Genomic DNA, 21,968 nt, shown 5'->3' with positions numbered 1-21,968 from the left:
TAGTTCATTTTTGCTTTTATTTCCCTTGCCTTTGGAGACATGTCAAGTAAGAAGTTGTTGCAGCTGAAGTCAAAGAGCTTGTTGCCTATGCTCTCCTCAAGGATTTTGATGGTTTCCTGTCTCATATTTAGGTCTTCCATCCATTTTGAATTTATTTTTGTGTATGGTGTAAGAAAATCATCCAGTTTCATTCTTTTATATGTTGCTGTCCAGTTATCCCAGCACCATTTGCTAAAGAGACTGTCTTTTTTTCCACTGGATATTCTTTCCTGCTTTGTCAAAGATTAGTTGGCCATACATTTGTGGGTCCATTAACAACTCAGGGAACAACAGATGTTGGTGAGGATGTGGAGAAAGGGGAACCCTCTCGCACTGTTGGTGGGAAAGCAACTGGTGCAGCCACTCTGGAGAAGAGCATGGAGGTTCCTCAAAAAATTAAAAATAGCACCCTACTATCCAGCAATAGCACTACTAGGAATCTATCCAAAGGATACAGGAGTGATGATGTGTAGGGGCACATGTACCCCAATGTTTATAGCAGTGCTATCAACAATAGCCAAATTATGGAAACAGCCCAAATGTCCATCAACTGATTAATGGATCAAGAAGATGTGGTATATGTGTATGTGTACACACACACACACACACACACACACACACACACACACCAGAATACTACTCGGCGATGAAAAAGAATGAAATGTTGCGATTTGCAACAACATGGATGGAACTGGAGGGTATTATGCTAAGTGAACTAAGTCAGTCCGAAAAAGACATATATCATATGTTTTCACTAGTATGTGGAATTTGAGACACTTAACAGAAGACCATAGGGGAAGGGAAGGAAACATAAATTACAGAGAGGGAGGAAAACCGTAAGAGACTCCTAAATACAGAGAACAAACTGAGGGTTGGTGGGATGGGGGCGGGGAGGTAGGGAAAATAGGAGATGGGCATTGAGGAGGGCACCTGTTGGGATGAGCACTGAGTGTTGTATGTCAGTGATGAATGACAGGAATCTACTCCTGAAGCCAAGACTACACTGTACACACGGTATGTTAGCTAACTTGACAATAAGTTATTTAAAATTATTTAATTAATTAAATTTAAAGAAATTTTTTTTTTTAATATTTATTTATTTTTGAGACAGAGAGAGACAGAGCATGAACGGGGGAGGGGCAGAGAGAGAGGGAGACACAGAATCGGAAACAGGCTCCAGGCTCTGAGCCATCAGCCCAGAGCCTGACGCGGGGCTCGAACTCCCAGACCGCGAGATCATGACCTGGCTGAAGTCGGACGCTTAACCGACTGCGCCACCCAGGCGCCCCTTTTTTTTTTTTTTTTTAAAGAAATTTTTTTTTTTAATATTTATTTATTTTTGAGACAGAGAGAGATAAAATTATTTAATTAATTAAATTTAAAAAGAAAGAAAGAGCTGGTGGAGGAAAGGTGAAGTCAGGCTATGCTAATAACGACACACATGTGGGGCCTCCTGCTTCAAGGAGGGCTGTTGACAGTGCTTACTACTTCACACATTTATTTATTCCTCATAACAACCTCAGGTAAGCAAGGGTCGCTATTACCTTCATTTCACACATGAGAGAGCTGAGGCAGAGTGCTGGAATAAAGTACCCAGCCTCACACACGATGAGTGGTCAGAGATGCAATACAACCCAGATGTTTTTAACCTGGGCCTCACCTAAAAGGAAGGTTCTGGTTCCAGCCCCCCATGAAATGTAGCCACATCCCACCTCAGGTTTTAGGAGACACTGCTGGATCCTCATCTTAAATCCCCTCAAGATCAACAGGCTCCCAAATAATCTACGCTGCCAAGTTACTTCAACCTCAGGCTACAAATCGGAAACACTGAAGACAGATTGGGAGAGCCCAGGACACAGAAGAGGAGGAAGCAGCCACCCAGCTGGAGAAGGGGGAGGGCTTGGGGAAGTGGGACACATGTAGCCAGGAAAGAAGAGCTGTGGACCCTCTCGCTGCCCTGCCTCCACTCAAGCACAGACTCTTACCAAGTCCAAGGCTGCATCAGGACTCTCCTCAACAAATGTCTGCGTAAGAAAAGAAACAAAATGCACAGTTCTGTTGTGAGTCAGAGAGACTGAGCTATGAGAGGCAGACACAAGCATCACCTGCACTCTGTCCAGCACATGCACATGCCCAGAGGTAGGTTCTCCACAAGTCATTTCAGACATTTGTGGACAGTATCTGCTCTTCCCCAAGCCGAGGAAACTGAGACTCACAGAACTCAAGTCTCTGGACCAGGATCACATGCAGTCTGCAGACAGAAGGTGGGAAACACCAGTGTTCTGGGAGGTCCCCATTACTGATGGAGCCATGGCTGAACATGCTGGTCACGAGCCAGACAGGATCCTTTTGCAAAGCTGCGAACCTGCCCTGGGCTGCCACTCTATTAGGTGACTTATTACAGATATGCATACTCATGGCAGACACTTCAAAAGTGCAAAAGAGAGAAAATAAAACTCCCCCGTGATTCCATCCCAAGATATACCCCACCATTAATCTACTGATGGGCCTCCTTCAGCCTCAGGCTGAGCTGCTCTGACCTGGAGTTTGGTCTGGAGCGGATGCCACACGCCACACACTATTCCTGGATCTCCCGGTGCACAGCTGAACAACACGCTGAGAGCCTAAGGGTGGGTGCCTGTGGCCGGGAGAGCCTTCGGAGGGTGTGGACTGGGAAAGGTCCTGGGCTTGGAGCATGGGTGTGAGTGTGTGTCTTCATCAGACCTCTGCTACTCGTCAGCCTTGCTGCTCAAGGATGGTCCACAGAGCAGCTGCTGCCTCACCGCTAATTGGCCTGATTTGTCTCTTTCTAGCCCAAACACCACAGCCCGCATTACCAGTGGGACTGACACCAAAGCTGCCAACACCAAAGTCAACAGCCACCTGCCCCAGCTTTTTAGACCCTGCTCCAGGGCAGAGAAGGAAGGGGTGGGGTGGAGGTACTGGGGTGGTCACTCAGAGAGTTAGGGAACTAATGAGCCCTCTATTCCTGACTTCTAAGGATGGGGCACCAGATCACCCATCATTGGTGGACAACAGAGGGTCCTCAAAGTTGACCAAGCTAAAGGAGAGGATGGCCTGGGTTGGGGGATGGAAAAGGGATGGTCCTGGATCCTGAGCTTCTCCTGGAGGCCAGCCATTTGTCACTTTGGCACCACTGACATTCTGGGAAGGATCACGGGATCACAGTGGGGGATTTGCAGTGGGGGTTGTTCTATGCGTTGTAGGGTGTTTAGCTGCATCCTGGCCTCTACCTGCCATCAGCACACCCTCCAGACATTGCAAAGTACCCTTGCAGAGAGAGAGGGTAGGAATTCTGTTTAGAAACCCCTGAACTTATCCTGCTGCACAAACCCAGGCTCTGGGCAGCTCTTACGCCAGCCATGCATGCAGGACTCCCCTCCTAGCCTGGCACTCCAGGAGGTGAAGCAGGGTGGGTGGCCCTGGCTGGTTCTCTACTGCTTCACAGACTCTTCTCCATCACACTTGGAATTGACAAGATGTGTGGACAGCTGATTTAGTGACTCACACAAGGTTGACATTTCTCTCTTTGTTATCAGGGCCTTAAAAATAATTTATCACTGTGTGTTCCATTATTAAATACTGATGATTTTTCTGATGATGGTACCTTTAGTCCTCAACTATTTAGAAGTTTGAGATTTGAGGGCCACCTGAGAGGCTCAGTTGTTTGAGCATCCAACTCTTGATTTCGGCTCAGGTCATGATCTCAGGGTTGTGAGATCGAGCCCCGCATCAGGCTCTGTGCTGAGTGTAGAGTCTGCTTAAGATTCTCTCTCTCCTGGGGCACCTGGGTGGCTCAGTGGGTTAGGTGTCCACCTTCAGCTCGGGTCATGATCTCATGGCCCCTGAGTTTAAGCCCCACATCGAGGTCGCTGCTGTCAGTACAGAGCCCGCTTTGGATCTTCTGTCCCCCTCTCTCACTCTGCCCCTCCCCTGCTTGTACTCTCTCTCTCAAAAATAAATCTTAAGAAAAAAAAAAATTTTTCTCTCCCCCCCCCCCCCCTTCTCCCTGGCTGGTGTCTCCCTCTCTCTCTCTAAAAAAAAAAAAAAAAAAAAAAAAAAGGAAGAAATTTGAGATTTTTTAACTTTATTACTCATTCCATTGTGGATGCTAATGACTGCAAGGTCAGGCCTAGGGCTTTGGGGAACATATTTTCCTGGGTCTACAATGTTTCCTTTTTGATACTGGGGGACTTGGTCACCATTTTGGATGGATTGTCTGAAGCCAAACACGTGAGGAGGATTAGGCCCCTAGCTCTCCCACTTTTCTTTCTCAGCCTCTGTCTGAAACCAGCTGCTCACCCTGTACAAATGGTAAGGGTGTATCTCTGTGATCCAGGCCTCTGCCTCGGCCATGAACTTCTCTCAAGGCTGATACACTCACTCCTGGCACCGACTCTGCTCCAGGCCAGGCGGGAGACCCCTCGGAGCACTTCTATTGGCAGAGCACTTTTCAAGATTTCACAGTGGGACCCATCTGCCCCATTATGATACCAGGATACTGCCAGGAAGCTGCCAAGGCACCCGCTTCACATATAAAGAAACCTGAGGCCCAGGTAAGTGACATGCTCAAGTTCAGGTCCTTTGTGAGATGCCTGCACAACACACAGCGTAAAGACAAGGCCTACCGAAATTTCCAACACCTTTGCTGAGAGTCTCAATTAACTTCACCTAACTCTCTGAACACTTTACTGAGGCAGCTAGCTCCATGATCACAAACAGAACAGCAATTAGGGGTGTGCGTCCGGCCTGTGACTGGGGCATAGCACGAACCGTTTGGAGCCCACCTGCCCCAGCTAGAGAGAGCCCAACAATAGGGCTGCCCGCTGCTCCTGGGCTCCTGTGGTTGTGTGTCAGGCCAGGATCTGTGGGGAGATTTGCAATCATGCTGCTGGATTAAGAAGCTTTTCCATCTGAAGGTTCGGCCCAGTCACTTGGTTTTGACTATACCCAACCCACACACAGGCTTGAAGCCCAAAAGAATCACCTTCAAGTCCCCCCTGGAGACTCAGGCTCCGTCCACATACATGTCCTCCTGCTGACCATGCCCCTCAAGAACTGACAGAGCAATAGAAAACTACAAACAAGGACACACAAACCAGCAGAGGATCTTGTTCAAGTGCAGATTCTGCTTCAGTGGGGCTGAGGGGGGTATTGATGAGAAGCACCAGATGGGACAAATGTAGCTGGGCCACAGGCATGACAGAAATGATCTCACTTCCATCAAGGATGGAATTTTGTAGCTTCCAGCCCCATTTCCCCCATTTCCGAGCCCTGAATAGGCCAGTTGGTGCCCTGCACCTGCCCACATCACCTAGAATGCTGCCCGACTCCTTCACCCCTTGTCCCCACTTCTTAAGAAATCTACGGGGTGCTCTCCGCCCAGCAAGATCACTGTTTGCTGACAGTGATGACCATTCGCGACAATCAGCAATGGCCACAGACCCACATTGCCATTTAGGGGATTTCTCTTCGAAAGTCAGCACCTCTGTGCACAGTTTGCTCCCTCAGCTGGCAGAGTGTGTATCTCTTTGGAATTCAACTTGGAATTTATTAAAATTTGAATTGATAACAAACCATTATATCAGGTCCTTTGTAGTTTTCACACCAGTGGACATCCTCAAACTTTTTTCTGGAATAGTCTTCTCCTCTTGGCATTTCTGCCTTGATTTGGAATCCTGTCTACATGACTGGACCCCTGGCCAGATTGGTGTCTTTTTTAAAAAGCAGGAACTGGGGTGCCTGGGCGGCGCAGTCGGTTAAGCGTCCGACTTCAGCCAGGTCACGATCTCGCGGTCCGTGAGTTCGAGCCCCGCACCAGGCTCTGGGCTGATGGCTCGGAGCCTGGAGCCTGTTTCCGATTCTGTGTCTCCCTCTCTCTCTGCCCCTCCCCCGTTCATGCTCTGTCTCTCTCTGTCCCAAAAATAAATGAACGTTGAAAAACAAATAATAAAAATAAAAAGCAGGAACTATAACTCTATGCCTCTGCAATGCCCCTGGCATGTATATAACAGGAGATCTTAGTGAAAGGAAGTAAAAATTAAATTCTAAGTGATACAGTTTGCCAATCTGTGTTAAAGGATTTAGATATATGTGTGCTCCGTGACATAGTCATTCCATTTTTTTGTAGTCAATTCTAATGAAATAATTAGAAGTGAATTCAAGAAACACAGTATGTTACAAAAGCTAAACATTGAGAACATCTTGAATATCCAATAATGCAATGATTAAAAATTATGTCTATAGGGGCGCCTGGGAGGCTCAGTTGGTTAAGCATCTGAATCTTGATTTCGGCTCAGGTATGATCTCCCAGTTTATGGGATCGAGCCCCACTTCGGGCTCTGTGTTGGCAGCATTGAGCTTGCTTGGGATTCTCTCTCTCCCCCTCTCTCTGTCCCTCCCCTGCTCGAGCCCTCTCTCTCTCTCTCAAAAGAAATAAACATTTTTTAAAAATTATGTCTATATTTATATATGCAGCTCTTAAAAACCTTATTTAAGAACATTTAATGAATGTGTTTCTTACATAACATGAGGTGAAAAAAATAGGTTGCAAAACTGGTTAAACAGCATGATCACAATTTTATAAAATATATAAATATATATTCAGAAAAAAACCAATAAATAATATATACCAAAAGGTTAATAGAATTGATTGCTGACCAGTATAATTGTAGGTGACCGTATTTTTTTTCTTTCAATTCTTGTATTCTCCAGATTTCTTTTATAGTAGTTTATAGTAATTTCATAATTGCATAACTTATAAATTACGATTATTTATGGTATACCATAATATAATAATATTTAACCTTACTTGTCCCGTCTTCTTAGCTCCATCACAAATTCCTGAAGGATGAGGATTTTGGTTTCCCGCTTCCAGAGGGAAGCTTCCAGCTCCTCTTCCAGAGCCCTCTAGAAAATAAGTACACAGTGACGGTGCTAACAACCGATTCCGTGTTTCTCCTAAGATACCCTTTTTTCCACTGGCCTTTCGGAAGACTTCCTTTCCATCGGATAGGCCTAGAGGTGCTTCTGACCCTCTCCTTGCTTCTACCTGTGCTAAGTACGCCTTAGGAGTTTGCCTCCTTGCAGAACTTTCGCCTGGACCCATCTACTACCTGGCAGCTAGTGCCGACAGGTGTGGCCCGAGGGAGTCAGTCAAGCCTCCACTGGTTCGCGCATCACCCAAGAAAATGACAAAAACCAACCCAAATCAGCCCCTTTCCCTGGCCGCCCAGTGGAGGTAAACAGAATCATGGTGGAGGGGAGATGAAGGAGAAGTTGCGGGCGCCCAGGTGGGAGTGAGGCGCCCCGAGTTGGTCCAAGCTTCTTTTCCCTGCTCCGGTCGCTACCACCTCCCGCGGAGCAGCGGCTTTGGGGGCTGGCCGCGGGGGCAGGTCCTCGGGGCGCCGGGCGGGACCAGGTTCCTCGGGACTCGTGGGGCGGGTCCTCGGGGAATGGGGCGGGGATTGGGGGGCGGGCCCTCGGGGCACGGGGCGGCACTAGGGTCCTTGAGAGTCGTGGGGCGGGTCTTCGGGGCGCGGGATGGGCACGGGGGGGGCGGGTCCTCGCGGCGCGTGGCGGGGCGTGGGTCCTCGGGACTCGCGGAACGGGCCCTCGGGGGCGGGTCCTCTGAGTGCGGGTGAGACTGGGGCCCCCGGAGCTTTGGGGGCGGGCCCTGGGTGGGCGTGGGGTGGGGGGGAGTTGGCGGCTCCTCGGGAAGCGGGGCGGGCCCTCGGGGCTCGCGGGGCGGAGATTGGGGGCGGGTCCTCGGGGCGGCGCGCGCCGGCGTCCCCCCGCTCCTCCCGCGCGCGGCCCCTGGAGTCCCGAGGCGCGCGGCCAGCCCAGCTCCGGCCGCCGCACTGAGAGCTGCGGGGCGGCCGAGCGCGCGCGGGCCGGGGCCGGGGCCGGGGCCGGGGCCGGGGCGGGGGGCGCCGCCCCCAGCGTCCTCTGCAGCCCCGGGAGCGAGGAGCCGAGGCGAGGACGAGGCTGAGTGGGGCCGGAACCATGAACCGGAGCTTCCACAAGTCTCAGACCCTGCGCTTCTACGACTGCAGCGCCGTGGAAGTCAAGAGCAAGGTAAGCCGGGCCCCCCTGCGAATGAATGGGCGCCCCCGGGGGGACTGGACGCTGCGGGAGGTACCGGGGCAGGCGACAACTTTGGAGTGTGGGGGTCCAGCCGCCTTTCCCGCCGCTGCACGGACACAAAGCCCGGCCTCCCGGCGGGTGCAGCTGGAGCCCGGCGGTAGGAGGGCCGCGCGGGCTCCGGACCCCCGCGGGAGCGGCTCTTTTGTTCCACGAGCGGGAGGCGACCCGGCGCGCCACACGGTGGAGGGGCGTCGTTTCCGGGGCGACCCGGGGGCTGCTCGGAGTGGGGTCGTGGGGGGGGGGGAGGTGCTGGGGGGCCCGGGCCGGGGGAGGGCCTGGCCGCGCCGCCTCCTTCGCTGCGGAGGAGGCTCGGGACTAGCGAGGGGAGAGCGGCAGCGGGCCGGGACCCCCCCCCCCCCGCCCCTGGCCCAGGCTCTCTGGGCGCGCCCGGCCGGTGGCCCCTCCCGCTGTCCGCGCCCCGGCCCGAGCGTGCCCCAACTTGAGGGCTGCTGTGCGCGTTCGGGTAATTGGCTGATAGGATCTGGCGCTTCTGCCCTCTGCGGGGGCGGCTCATTCGCGGCTGACGCTTTTGTCTGCGAGGGTCTTGTTGCAGTTGCTCAGGGTCCCGGAGGAGGGGGCTCCTCGGGCCCTAAGCTGCTGCCGCCTGGGGGTTGGCCCTCTCGCCCTTCCTCCACGCCTCCCCCCTCCTGTAAAGCGAGGCGGAGCAGCTTGACCGGTGGGAGAGGGGCAAGGCCGGAGGGTGGGCTCAGACCCCCATCTCCACACGCACTTGGGCGCCGGGCGTTCGTGTCTAAGGAGCCGAGTCCAGTGCCCCCACTGTCCAGGCCGCCCCTGACCGCCAAGGGCGGAGGGGGTCCTTTGGTAAAGGGTTTACAGGGCGTCCGCCGAGGATGGGGGGCGGCTTCTCCGCAGTGAGCCAATGGAGTTTCGGGATTTCGTTTTCATCTTGAGGAGACAGTCTTTTTATGAACCCCTCACTTCTGTTAAGGTCGCACCCTTCCCCCGAATCCTAACTCTGTGACCCTCGCCCGGAACTCATCCCCTCTTTAGCCCAGGACTGCCCCCAGCCTCCCAAATCAAGTGTGCCTGCTGCGGGGTGTGTGAGGGAAGAACCCACAGGCATGAGTGGGAGCTCCAAACAGTTGTGGGTTTCTTTAACTGGGTGGAGACAGCTGATTGGAGCTCCTGGACCACTACCATAGGCATTGAGCACATGTAGTGGTTCCTTTTTTTTTTTTTTTTTTTTTTAACTTTTTATTTTGAGATTATTTTGGATTCACAGGCAGTTGTGGGAGAGAATACAGACTCCCAAGAAGGTCACTTGTAGTGGCGCAGTGTCATATCCAGGACCTGGTCATGTACCTCTGCTCTGTGCACGTCCCTGGGATCACCAGCAAGCACAGACAAGCCACAGAACACTTCCATCAAGAGTCCCTCCAGCTGCCCTTTTAGGGTGTTTGATTTCAGGTGTAAACTGACTAACACTAAACGCTTTTCCTAAATCACATGAGCCACATTTCTCATGCTCAGTAGCCATGTGCGCCTCATAGCTGCCTGATGACAAGCACAGCTCCAGAGGACCGATCTAGAAGGACAGATCTGGAGGAGGGGCCCTCACCAGGCCTTATCACACAGTTCTGGACTGCTGGTACAGGGCAGGCTACTGGGGGCCTGCCTTTGCCTCTCCTCCAGGACAGGAGTGAGAGGCTATGGGGGTTCTGGCTGCCCAGCAAGCTGTGTCAGACTGCCCTACCCCTTCTGGCTCCCCAGTTGCTGGCCCGTGCTCCAAGCTTGGGTTCAGGTTCAGATGCAGTGAATGTTCCCCTGGAGGTGAGTGGCAGAGCTGGAGTTTGGGTTGGATTTGGGAGCACCCCTGAAAGGGCCACACCAACCTGGGTGTGGGGAGTGCCTGCTGAGCTGGCTGTTGGACACACACACGTTCCATTTTGGATGACGGGGCTTGCCTTCTTGTCTGTCCAGAGAGTACACCTGGCTCTTCCTTCCGCGTACACCCTCCCACTGCCCCCCTTAGTGGTTAATACTTGATACCATGGCGCCCATCTCCGCAGGGAGCCTTTACTCCAGCTGCTCTTGTCAAAATACAGGAAGCAAAACTTGATGACAATGATGTCTTTATTCAGGTTAAACGTAGTGCCATAGCATCTCGGTTTGCGTGTGGGGAAAATGGTGCCGGGGCCTGAGTCCAGCTAGGTCTGCTACCTACTTCTCTTTTGAACTTTCAGGAAAGTCATTTAAACTTTCAGAGCCTTGGTTATTTCATCTGTAAAATGGGCATTGTTCCTGTTCTGCTTACTTCTCAGGACAAAAATGAGGTAATGAATTTGAAAGCACTTTGAAGACTTAAGGAGTTCCTGCAGTTGTAAATGTCAGTTCCTGCAGTTCAGAATATTGGGTATGAAATTGTGTGGCATTTCAGGATATTGGGTCTGAAATTCACCTCTCACCCTCTCAGAATTTTGGGCCCTGTGCTACAGCTAGTCAATTCCCAAAGCCTTGACCTGGTGGCTCTCCCCCATCACAAACATTTCCACATACTTGTGATTGATCTGTTCCTCCCCAAACCAACAGAATGTACTTCCTACTCCCCAGCCCTGGCAGTGGGACTGCCTTTTTGCCACTTGCTTTGACTTTTGCCTCTCCTCCCATGAGACCTGCAGTGTGGAGGGAGGAACTGTGCACAGGTCTGGGGGAGCATGTTCAGGCCCAAGGGAGGACATCTTGGAGCCTCGTAGGGGTAGCAAGAAGGCCAGTGTCTAGGGGAGGTGTCTGCAAGGGGCAGAGGAGTTAGAGGATGTCTGAAGGAGCACAGTCACCCTCTGTCAGCAGTGTGCTCCCCCCGCACAAGCCCCTGCCTTCTAGTTGAAGACCCTGGTGCTAAAGGAGGCCCATCATTGTCCAGATACCCAGTCCCAGTCGGGCCTCATTCACATTCTCGTAACCTGGTGGCCTGTCTGCCATGGTTATGTAGCTTTCCCCCACCTGAAGTGCTCTCTGAGAATCCACCCTGTGCACCAGCCCTCTCCTACAAAGCCCATCCGATGCCTTCACCGGGCCAAGCCCCCTCCAACTCCTGACCCCTTCTCATCTTACGACCCTTGTCACAGTGTGGCACAAGGCGGTTGTTCACAACAGAGACCAAAGACTGTGTTTACAACTCAGGGGCATGTCATGTCCATTGTGTTTGGCGGAGATTCACTGCTAAGGGTTTTAATCCAGTGTTTGCTGCTTTGTTTAAATCATGTTGGAGATGGGGCGCCTGGGTGGCTCAGTCGGTTAAGCGTCCGACTTCGGCTCAGGTCACAATCTCGCGGTCCGTGAGTTCGAGCCCCGCATCAGACTCTGGGCTGATGGCTCAGAGCCTGGAGCCTGCTTCCGATTCTGTGTCTCCCTCTCTCTCTGCCCCTCCCGTTCATGCTCTGTCTCTCTCTGTCTCAAAAATAAATGTTAAAAAAAAATTAAAAAATAAATAAAAAATTAAAAAAAAATCATGTTGGAGGCTTTTCTGGATTGTAAACAAATATGTTGTCATTATAGAAAATTTAAAAAACTGTATCAGGCACAAAATGGGATAAGTCTCCCATCCAGAAATGAGCCGCTGTTCAGTGTTGCTGTGTGTCTTCTTGACCCTTTATATGCATATGTAGCATCTTTATGCTCCAGAATCAGGATATTTTACAGGCATGTCATTCTATAGCCTGCTTTCCCCCGTCAGTTTAACAGTGCGTTTTCTCGTGTCATTAGAATTTTCTTAAAAACATTCTTAAAACATATTTTAAAATTACTACTTAGTATTTATTTTATGTGTAAACCATAATTAATTTAACCAGTATCCTATTTGGGTCATTTCCAGTTGTTTTCTGTAATAAACGATGCCGTGAATAACATTTATATTTAAAGTCTAAATAAACATTAGCTACAGAGTATATATAGATATACTACATAAAAGGTATAAAGAACTGCTGATTTATTAAGTCTTATTGTTTCTTCAGGACAGATTCCTAGAGTGCAGTTGTTATGTTAAAAATATGCACATCTAGGGGCGCCTGGGTGGCGCAGTCGGTTAAGCGTCCGACTTCAGCCAGGTCACGATCTTGCGATCCGTGAGTTCGAGCCCCGCGTCGGGCTCTGGGCTGATGGCTCAGAGCCTGGAGCCTGTTTCCGATTCTGTGTCTCCCTCTCTCTCTGCCCCTCCCCCGTTCATGCTCTGTCTCTGTCTCAAAAATAAATAAATGTTAAAAAAAAAAATTTTTTTTTAAATATGCACATTTATAAGACTTTGAATATGTATATATGTATATATTGCTAAATTTTCTTGCAGAAAGTCTTTTCTGCAGATTTATATACTGTTTCACATCTGCCCACCCATCTCTGTCACCCCTCCCTCCCTCTAGCACTGGTATTTCCTCTTTTCTTTTCTTTCTTTCTTTTAGTTTATTTATTTATTTTGAGAGAGAGAAAGCACGAGTGGGAGAGGGAGACAGAGAGCTGAAATCCAGAGTTGGATACTTAACCGACTAAGCCACCCAGGTGCCCCTGCCCCTAGCACTGGGCATTATTCTTTCCCAGGTAGATAAGTGGAACCCCATCCCATTGTTTTAACTTGTATCTTTGAATTATTGGTGAATTGAACGGTTTTATATTTGTGGGCTATCTGTCTATTTTTAGCTGCCTCTTTCTTTCCTACATGCTTTTTTTTTTTCCTGTTAGTCCTTATTTTTTATTGAATTATGGGAGCTGCTTGACAACAGATTTTCCCACCTGTGCTGAGGTAACAGTGTTTCGGCCCACAAGTTCCCTGGTCCCCAGACCTTATCTCTGGCTGAGGTTGTTGGCTGCCCGGTGCTGCAGGAACATGTCTTTCCATCTGGTGGGCTGGGGGCTGGGCCAGGCCCTCCCCATGGGGTGATTGGGCACTTGCCTGCAGCGAGCCAGTTAAGAACTGCCTGACACAGTTTGACTCACCTGTGTGTGTCAGCTACACCCTTTTAAGATCCCAGCTTTGTATGTGTGCACGTCTGTGTTCAAACAGGTTCGGTGACTTGATGTGGGAAGCTGCATCTGGAGGAGACTCTCACCAGGGACCCAGGTAGCAGATGTCAGTCTAGTGGGTGCCAGTGGTGTCCATGCCAACCTTTTGCGGGTCTCAGAGCCCTGTGAACTCTCCCAGAGGGTACTCCAACTAGTCAGGAGTTCGAGCCTTTTTCTAGGACCCATGGCATTTCAGATGGAGGGTTCTCCCAGTTTCAGGGAAGGAGTGTCAAGAATTGGAAGGTGCAGCTATTCAGGGTATCAGAAGCTCAAAGGTTTCTGAGTCATGTTTAAAATCAGTGAAAAAGGAGAGGCACCCCGACCCTTTCCCATGAAGGTGCTCCCCGGACCTTTAGAGGCAAGCAAGGAATGAGCTAGGAACGATGGCAGCAGAAGCCACCATGACAGTAGTCATTTAACAAGGGAGCATCAAGAGTTAGTGTAAGACTTGTTCAGCTGGCCGAGTACATGTTTACTGGCTCACCACTTCCTCTTGGCAAATCTCTAGTCTTCTGTGAGCCTGGGGAGTGATGGGAGGTACTGTGAGCCTTTTTAGACCCTGCAGCTTTCCTCTGAAGCTACCCCTGGACACAGTAGGGGTATACAGATGGTCCAGGCTGGACACTCCCCTCTGTGTACAGGGTGCACTCAGAAGTATTTCTTCAAATTTGTTTAACTGCAGATACACACGCCAGACACTGTTCTAAATACACAGCAATTGCATGGGGCGCCTGGGTGGCTCAGTCGGTTAAGCATCCGACTTCAGCTCAGGTCACGATCTCGCGGTTCATGAGTTCGAGCCCCGCGTCGGGCCCTGGGCTGATGGCTCGGAGCTTGGAGCCTGCTTCCGATTCTGTGTCTCCCTCTCTCTCTGCCCCTCCCCCATTCGTGCTCTGTCTCTCTCTGTCCCAAAAATAAATAAATGTTAAAAAATTAAAAATAATAATAATAAAATAAATACACAGCAATTGCAAATAATAGTTCCTTAAGTCCCATCACAGCCCTGCAAGATGGGTTCCGTTATCACCACCAGTATATAAAAGAGAACACAGGCCCAGGGAGTTCCACGAAGCTGCCCAAGGTCAGAGAACCCCAGCAGTCTGGCTCCAGAGTGCATGCTCTTTGCCATGAACTGTCAGTGGCCACTGGGGGAGGAGGGCTCCTGATTTCTCTTCCTCTGACAAGCCCTGAAATCCAGGTCTGGGTATTGATGCAGGTGTTCCTAGCATGCCCTGTGCAGAATGAGACAGACCCCCTTGGGCTGTCTGGATCTAGAGCTTGTAAGGGTAAGCTCTTGTGCTTTTGGGGCAAGAAGTTCTATTTTTCTTACATCACCATTACAGGTTCTTGTGGGATGGTCTCAAGGGAAGTTTTCTACTCAGTAGTTGTTCTGGAAAGTCTGATTCCACAATGCGTTGATTTTTATTTTATTTTATTTTATTTTATTTTATTTTATTTACTGAGCAACCACTATGTGCCAAGCATAGGGCTCATGATGGGCGTACAAAGATAGCTAAGACAACTGTTATCTCCTCCTTATAAAACTGCTCCAGGGACGCCTGGGTGGCTCAGTAGGTTGAACGTCCGACTTCGGCTCAGGTCAAGATCTCACAGTTTGGGAGTTCGAGCCCTGCGTTGGACTCTGTGCTGACAGCTCAGAGCCTGGAGCCTGCTTCAGATTCTGTCTCCCTCTCTCTCTGTTCCTCCCCCACTGGCACTCTGTCTCTCTCAAAAATAAATAAAGATTAAAAAAGAAAGAAAGAAAGAAAACTGTGGTCCAATGAAGGTTTGGTCTGGCACGTGGGAAGATTAGGGTGGGGGTGGGGTGGAGGTCCTTCATTCTGATATCCCAAGTGTCACCAAATCACCACTTCCCATTTCCTTGAGCTCAGAGGCTTCCAGCGCATCCCAGCTGGCCTGTCAGCCCACCAAGACCAGTCATGGTGGTCAGCCTCCAGGAACCACCCGCCTGCTTTCTAGCAGCAGCAGCAGCGTCAAAGTCTGCTATGGTTGCTTCGAGATAAGTCAGACCACCTTCTCCCTTCATTGCTTCCAGAAGCAGCTGGGCTCTGGCCTCCACTTTTCCTCATCTGGGGGCTCTCCTCTGTACTAGACCAGGAGGCCAGCTCCAAAAACTAGCTGCATTTCTCAGTGATCTGCTCCAAGGAGAAACTCGGCATCTAAAGTGTGAAAAGCAGTGTTTTGCACACAGGAGGTGCCCAAAAAATGTTGGCTGAGTTGAATTCAGATAAGGAACAGCTGGATTTTCCTGTTGGCTACTAGTCCAGAAGTTGTTAGGATACTTTAGAAAAGAACTACTTTTTGAGGAAGGTGACCAAAACTTGGCTCACTGATGGGATTATTCTCCGGGCACCTCTGAGAGGAGCCTTGTCCCCTCCCTGCCAGTGCTTCAGGGGATAGTGTGGACAGAAGCGGGGAGAGGATGAACTAAAGAGAAAACAGAAACTTTGAGAGTTGAAAGGAAATTGTTTTAAAAGTCCATGTTGATATTTCTGCTGTGTGGGTGTCTGCTAATTTCCTTAGTGTTTGATCACAGGCCGAGAGCCCTAGGGGGTGCAGCCCGTGGGCCCCTTTTCAGAGCCAGCTCTGTGTGCATCTCCAGGAGCCAAGCTCATAGCCCTTCCTTGCAAGCTCCATTGGCCCTACATGCTTCCTCCTCCGGAGCTGCCGCGGGCAGCCCTGAGTTACCTACAGGTAGGGGTAACAGACCCAGGACACTCTCTGTTACAGCTGTGACGTCAGTTACCTTTGATGCCTTTTTTCCATGTCCCCTCATTTCAGTTCTTCCCAGGTTCTCAGGGTCCAGGGATGTGTGTCCCACACCCCATCACCCATCACTCTGTCTCCTCCCAAGGCCGTGTTCCTCACTGGGGCTCTGAGCAGATGCTTGCCGGCAGGCTCCACTCCTCATCCCCAACCAGAGCACCTGCTCTGTATTTTGGGGTATGTGTGTTGCATTTTACTTGGGGGTAGAAAAAAAGCTTTTGCTGCTCACAGAGTTTGAAAACCACCCAGAGCCTCATCCATGGCCCAGCCTGTTAAATTCTTGGTTTGTCTCCTCCCCCTGCTCCACAGGCTGACCTTCTTACAACCCGATTCCTTCCCACTCTTGCCCAGGCTTGAGGCTGAAATAGCTGCCTTTTCAGTTGGCTGTTCCAGACCTACTTAATGCGGCAGGCTCTCTCCTTGTGACACTAAAATACACTAATCTCAGGCGTGCAGCTTAATGAAAGTTTGCATGCTTACACACCCAGGTGACCACTATGCAGATCACAGTGTGGAACATTCCAGTATCCAGGAAGCTTCCCTCATACCCTGTCTAGTCAGCACCCACCCCCAGTGTAACCACCATCGGGGGCTCGGTCACTAACGATGAGTGTTCTGGTCCTCGGATGTGACGTAATGATACACTCCTGTGTCCAGAGGGTACGTTGTGTGCATCAATGGAGATTTTTTATGGGTACCAAGTGTTGTGCTTCTGCCTGTGTTGATGGTGCCCAGAGCCGCGTGCACATCCTTTGGAGGCTGTGTGCATGAGTGCCTCTTCAGTGCACTCATGCTCTCCGCTGGCCTTCGCGATACTGCTATGCTCGGTGCGGTGGGACACTGAGCTGCCCTGGTGGTCCTGCTGAGTCTAACCCACCACGCAGTGCGACTGTTCTCAGCTCTGGCCCTGGACTAGACTGGATTTAGGGGAGTGGCTGCTGTGGGACGTCTGAGCATTTGAGAGTCCCAAAGGCCTTGAACCACAACTTATTAAGTGTGTGTTGATTAATAAATTAAAATAAATCAGGAAGAGATTCTTTGTCGCAGAATTTATGTTTCTACCGCTGACGGGTGAAGGGACTCTGATACTTCTCCATGTGATTCCGTGGTTCCTTTTGCTGTTCTCATGCCTTTCTTGCCTTTCCTTCAGTCCACACCAGCTTCCATGGGCCCCTCTGGTGGACCTGGCATTGTGCAAGAAGCTGAGACTCTGGGCGAACAAGGATGGGCCTGTGGGCTGCTCGACAGGTCACACGGCATCTCATGCACAGGCTCTTCAGTGAGATGCATTGTCTCCTTTTCGAATAGTGTCTGATCTTCATGTGTAGAATGAAAACCCCACAAGCAGCCTCAGCTTGGTGGGCTGTGGACACCTGTGCAGGTCAGAGCTTTCAACCACCTTCACCCTGGGAGGTTTGCTGTGTTACCCGGAAGCTCTCCCTGATACACACCTGTGGATGTCGACAGATCACAGTGCAGCCACCGGTGGGGCTTTGTCTGCTTCTCCTAAAAGTCCTGCCCAGTGAGCAGGTGTATCTGTTCTCCGTGTTATCACATCGGTGTGCTTGCCGAAAGCTGGGTTAGGCATCAGAGTACCAGGCAGACCTCTCTTGGTATCTTTGCTTCTGAGGCAAGGTGAGGACAGACAGGGCACCCCTTTTGGGGGACGTGTGCTTTGTGGAAGGACCCCAAGGTCCCTGGGTAAGGGCTGTGGAAGAGAGAATTGTGAGGGACAGCTGAGAAAGGTGCCATGCTGGAAGGATGTGGAGGATAAAGTAACATCCATATCCTGTTTTCCACGGCACGGGGGCCTGAGCCACTGGCTCCCACCCACAAGTCCTGACCTGACTTCCCCTGTTGGCCTGGGATAATGATGGGGTGTTGCTATGGGACAAAACAAACTTCTGTGCCTGTAGGATGTTCCCTCATGTGGGGCCGCAGGTGGCCCCAGCCTCAGGCCCATCAGCAGCTGTCCAGACCCAGGGGCACAGGCCCAAACCTCATAGGAACATGCTCCTGTCGACGGCAGGTGAGGCAGGGGCTCTGCTTCTCTGGGCAGATGCTGGCAGCACCGTCAGGGAGATACTCCCGGGTGAAACAGCGTGTTGAGGAACACCCTTCGCTGTTCACGAGGTGCGGTGAGCTGCCCTGGGGTCCCCCTCACCACGCTTGGAGGCGCCTGTCCCATCCCCCATCTCCCAGGGGTGTGGCCCTATTGCCAGCCTGTCAGTGGTGCCTCTTCCCAGCCAAGGTGGCCGAGGACTCTCATCATGGCATTGCCAGAGATGAGCACGTGGCCATGAGAGTGGCCAAGGCTGTGCCGTTGAGGGTGCTGTGCATGTCCCCTCAGCTGGGTTTCTGGGAGGCACACAGTCTCTGGGCCCCCTCCCTGCACCGGGAGCCTGGCCAGCCTGGTGGGAGCATCTGCTGCTCAGGTCACATCACCTGGAGAGTCTAGGTGGCTATGACCCTCTCTGTTCAGTTGTGGCTTCCTTTCTTGAAGCATCAGCTGTGTGCTGTGCTTTCTGCCAGGGCTCCCGCCAGGTCTTCGACATAGATGTTTTCCTCAAAGCTCATGACATGGTGTGCATGAACTGTCGTGGGGAGCACCCTTGGGGCTTGACCAACCTATTAAGTCAACTAAGCAAGGCTCAGGTATAAGTGGCAAAACCAGACCCTAAACCCTCAGTTGCTTCCCATCTGTTTCACATTGTTTCCTGATTTTATCTGCTGGAAAACAGACAACAGCTACCTGCCCGGATGTGGTCTGAAGTCACATCCTCTATCTCTCCACCTCCCTCCCCAGCACCTCCTGGACCCTGGCTCAGGGCTGTACTGCTTCCTGTGTGTCCCTCACGGGTCCTGTGAAACCCCCTCTCCCAACAGCCCCATGAGCTCCAGCCTGTGCATCGTCTGTTTGGTGCAGGGATGCACCTGATCCCACTTCCTCCTCTGGTACCCCATGGGATCTTCGCAGCTGTGGTCAGAGTAGTTGGTGACCACCCCAGTCCCTGGCGCACCTGAAGTGCCACAAAGCGGATGCCCCTTGAATTGCATGGCTAAGGGTGCACAGTGCCCACTGGGCTCTGAGCCTCCACCTGGAGCTGCGGGGTTCAGGTCATGCTCATGAGCACAGCTTTTCTCATACAGAATTATAAGGAGAGTGTTTCATCTGAAACATGGACCTGAGAGATAAGTGCCAGCCAGGGATGGAAGGGACGGGGCTGAGGAAGGTGGCTCAGCTGAGGAAGGACGTATTGCTCTCAGTGGCCCACAGCATGTTTGGGTCTCTGAGAAGGGCTCCCCAGGATCAGCTGTGCGGGAACGCTATGCACCTTCTCCAGGCGACCTGGCCAATAGCAGCCGTTGGCTGGGATCACACTGTCAGGACAGCCCATGTATTTGTATTTGAGTCTCACAAAAACCCTATGAAGAATATATTTTTGTCCCTTTTTCACAAAGGAGGAAATATGCTCAGGGAAGTTTACATTATCCAGAGTCACACAGCCAGGAAAGGTGAGTTGGGAATTTGAACCTGCAGAGCCTTGAACTTAATGACTCTGCCCTCCTGTCTGTTGTTGGACACCATGGCCCAGATCTGGTGCCATCGCAACCCATCCCCATCCCTGGAAACTGCCCCTTTTTTGTGCATCGTGAGTTCATGTTGGGCTATGACTCTGCTTCCCTAGGGGACCAGGGACCCAGGTCTCTGCCTGGGTGGCTCTCTGCTTCTGGTCCCAGAAAGGCAGGGTCAGATGGCCTCCACATCCTGCATGCTGTGGCCTAGACAGACCTTCCATTCGGCGGGCTCCCCCTCGCATAGCAGCCGGGGCAGCCTAGCTCTCTATCATGCTGCTCCGCCTGCAAGAGCCCCTCCTCATCCACACACTCAGTGGTTCAGGCATCCCTTCCCACTTGCGGGTCTGCTCCCAGTGCCCGAGCTTCCACATGGGGTTCTCACCACGCCACTGGAGCTCTCTGGCTCTTTTCTGCATCCCCTCTGGTATTAGCCTCAGTTTCTCCATTTACTGGGCTCATGACTGAGGGCAGGGATTGAGTCCTTCCAGGTCTCAGTGTCCTGGCCTTTAAAAGGGGACTAGTGACACCTCTGGATTTCTGTTAGGATTAAAAAGAGCTTGCACACAATGTGTGGCACTGATCATACCTCGTCTACCATACTGGAAATCCCTGCCAGACAGAAACCATAGACCACGTTCCTAAATTTCTGTGTTCTCCGCTCCCAGGCCCACCCTACACCTACATTTACCAGTGCCGGGTCCCTGGATGCAGATGGCACATGTGACCTGGAGAGTATGTATGTGAGCAGAGGAGTGCATGCAACACCTGCAGTGCGCGCACACACACACACACACACACACACACACTCACTGAGGTGACCCAGGTACACTGGGCTCTTGGTCCCCAGCAGCCTCACACAGGATGTGGTGCCTGTCTGAGCAGTTCTGCAGCTACTGGTGGCTGGGACGTCATTGCTCTGGATCAAGATGGGTGCATGGGGCACAGGAAGGGGCCTTGCTCCGCTGCCGGCTCCACCCTGTCTGACTCACAGGTCTGTGGCCTGATTTTAAACTGCCCTAACATGCCAGCCCAGGAAGTCATCCCATGGTGGGGTCCCACATTCTGACAGATGCCACATGAGGATAATGACCTGTGCTTCCTGATCATTTCCAAAAGGGGGGTCTTCCCACAGATTCCCATAAGGCCTGCACGTGCATTCGTGCTCCTTGGCCCTGTCCCCAAATGGTCCAAGGTGTTGGCATTACCTTATGAAAGTATGCTGCTGAGATCCTTCACACCTGGGCTGCCTGGCTCCTTCAGTCTGTGCGGCAGGTGACCTGTTCCCATCCTCTCTTTACCTGAATATTTCCTTTCCTCAAACACAGAGTTTCAATCAGGGCCTGTGTCCTACAGTTTCTTTGTTTGCATTTCCCAGTTTGTAATTACACATTTGCATGTGTGATTACTGTCCAACATCAGGCTTTCAAACAGCCATCAACCCGATGAAGACGCTCAACACTAGCACGGGGCGCCACCCATGTCCGGCATTCAGCAAAATTTTGTTCAGTGAACGAATATGTAAACAGATACCAAAACCCAGCACATAGCAGTGACTCGCAAGATGCTTACTGGGATGTTTGCAACCGTGCTTTTCACACACGTGCGCACAGGAGTCGCTGGGGGTCTAGTTAGAATTCAGGTTGTGACTCCCTAAGCCTGGGGCCTGAGTTGAAGGTCCCAGGTGACAGTGATGCTACTCCTTCAAGGAACACACTTTCAGGAGTTTCTGAGCTCCGGATCCCTGGGCCCAGCCCCAGAGGTGCTGGCTTCCTGGCCTCAGGTGTGCCAGACGTGCACAGCTCCCTGGGCTCTTCTGTTCACAGCCCTGGGCTGGGCCTTGCTGCCTTGTTTGTGCTGCGCCCCTAGGATCACACTGGATTCGGCTTTGCGTCGTTTTCTTTCACTGCCCACGTGGTAAAGGCTTCCTTGAGTCATTAAACCCACTAATACAGCGTGTATCTGTTGGCTTAATTATTTTTCATCCTGGGGATGTACTTTGTTTGGTGAACTTTTACAGTTAACATTTTATACTACTGTAAATATTTTTAAATGTTAATTTATTTTTGAGAGACAGAGTGCGAACAGGGAGAGAGAGAGGGAGAGACAGAGACAGACAGAATCTGAAGTAGGCTCCATGCTCAGAGCTGTCAGCACAGAGCCCCAGTGGGGCCCGAACCCACGAACCGTGAGATCATGACCTGAGCCCAAGTCGAATGCCCAACCGACTGAGCCACCCAAGCGCCCCAAAACTACTGTATTTTGACGAACGTTTTCCTTGAAAATCTCTGTTTCTGATGACTTCCCGCGATTGCTCTCACCTGAGAGGTCTGGAGGCGGGGCCTCACTGGGAGGTGTTCAGGGGGTGCGGTCTCAGAGCCTGGGTGGGC

At 51.4% G+C, this 21,968-nt stretch overlaps 1 protein-coding gene across 1 annotated transcript in view; it reads left to right on the top strand.

Moving 5' to 3' along the window:
* Nucleotides 1-7,945: 7,945 nt before the first annotated feature.
* The window catches only part of PARD6G (par-6 family cell polarity regulator gamma), an 87,928-nt gene continuing 73,905 nt past the window's right edge, over nucleotides 7,946-21,968 (top strand). The window contains exon 1 of the mRNA XM_023242146.2: nucleotides 7,946-8,136. Within this exon, the coding sequence (XP_023097914.1) occupies nucleotides 8,065-8,136 (72 nt within the window). The 5' untranslated portion in view covers nucleotides 7,946-8,064. The remainder of the gene's footprint in view (nucleotides 8,137-21,968) is intronic.

Source organism: Felis catus, chromosome D3 (assembly GCF_018350175.1).
Source record: "Felis catus isolate Fca126 chromosome D3, F.catus_Fca126_mat1.0, whole genome shotgun sequence".
Classification (NCBI taxonomy): Eukaryota; Metazoa; Chordata; class Mammalia; order Carnivora; family Felidae; genus Felis; species Felis catus.
Note: the sequence above shows the minus strand (reverse complement) of the source record. Positions and strands in the feature narration are given on the sequence as shown.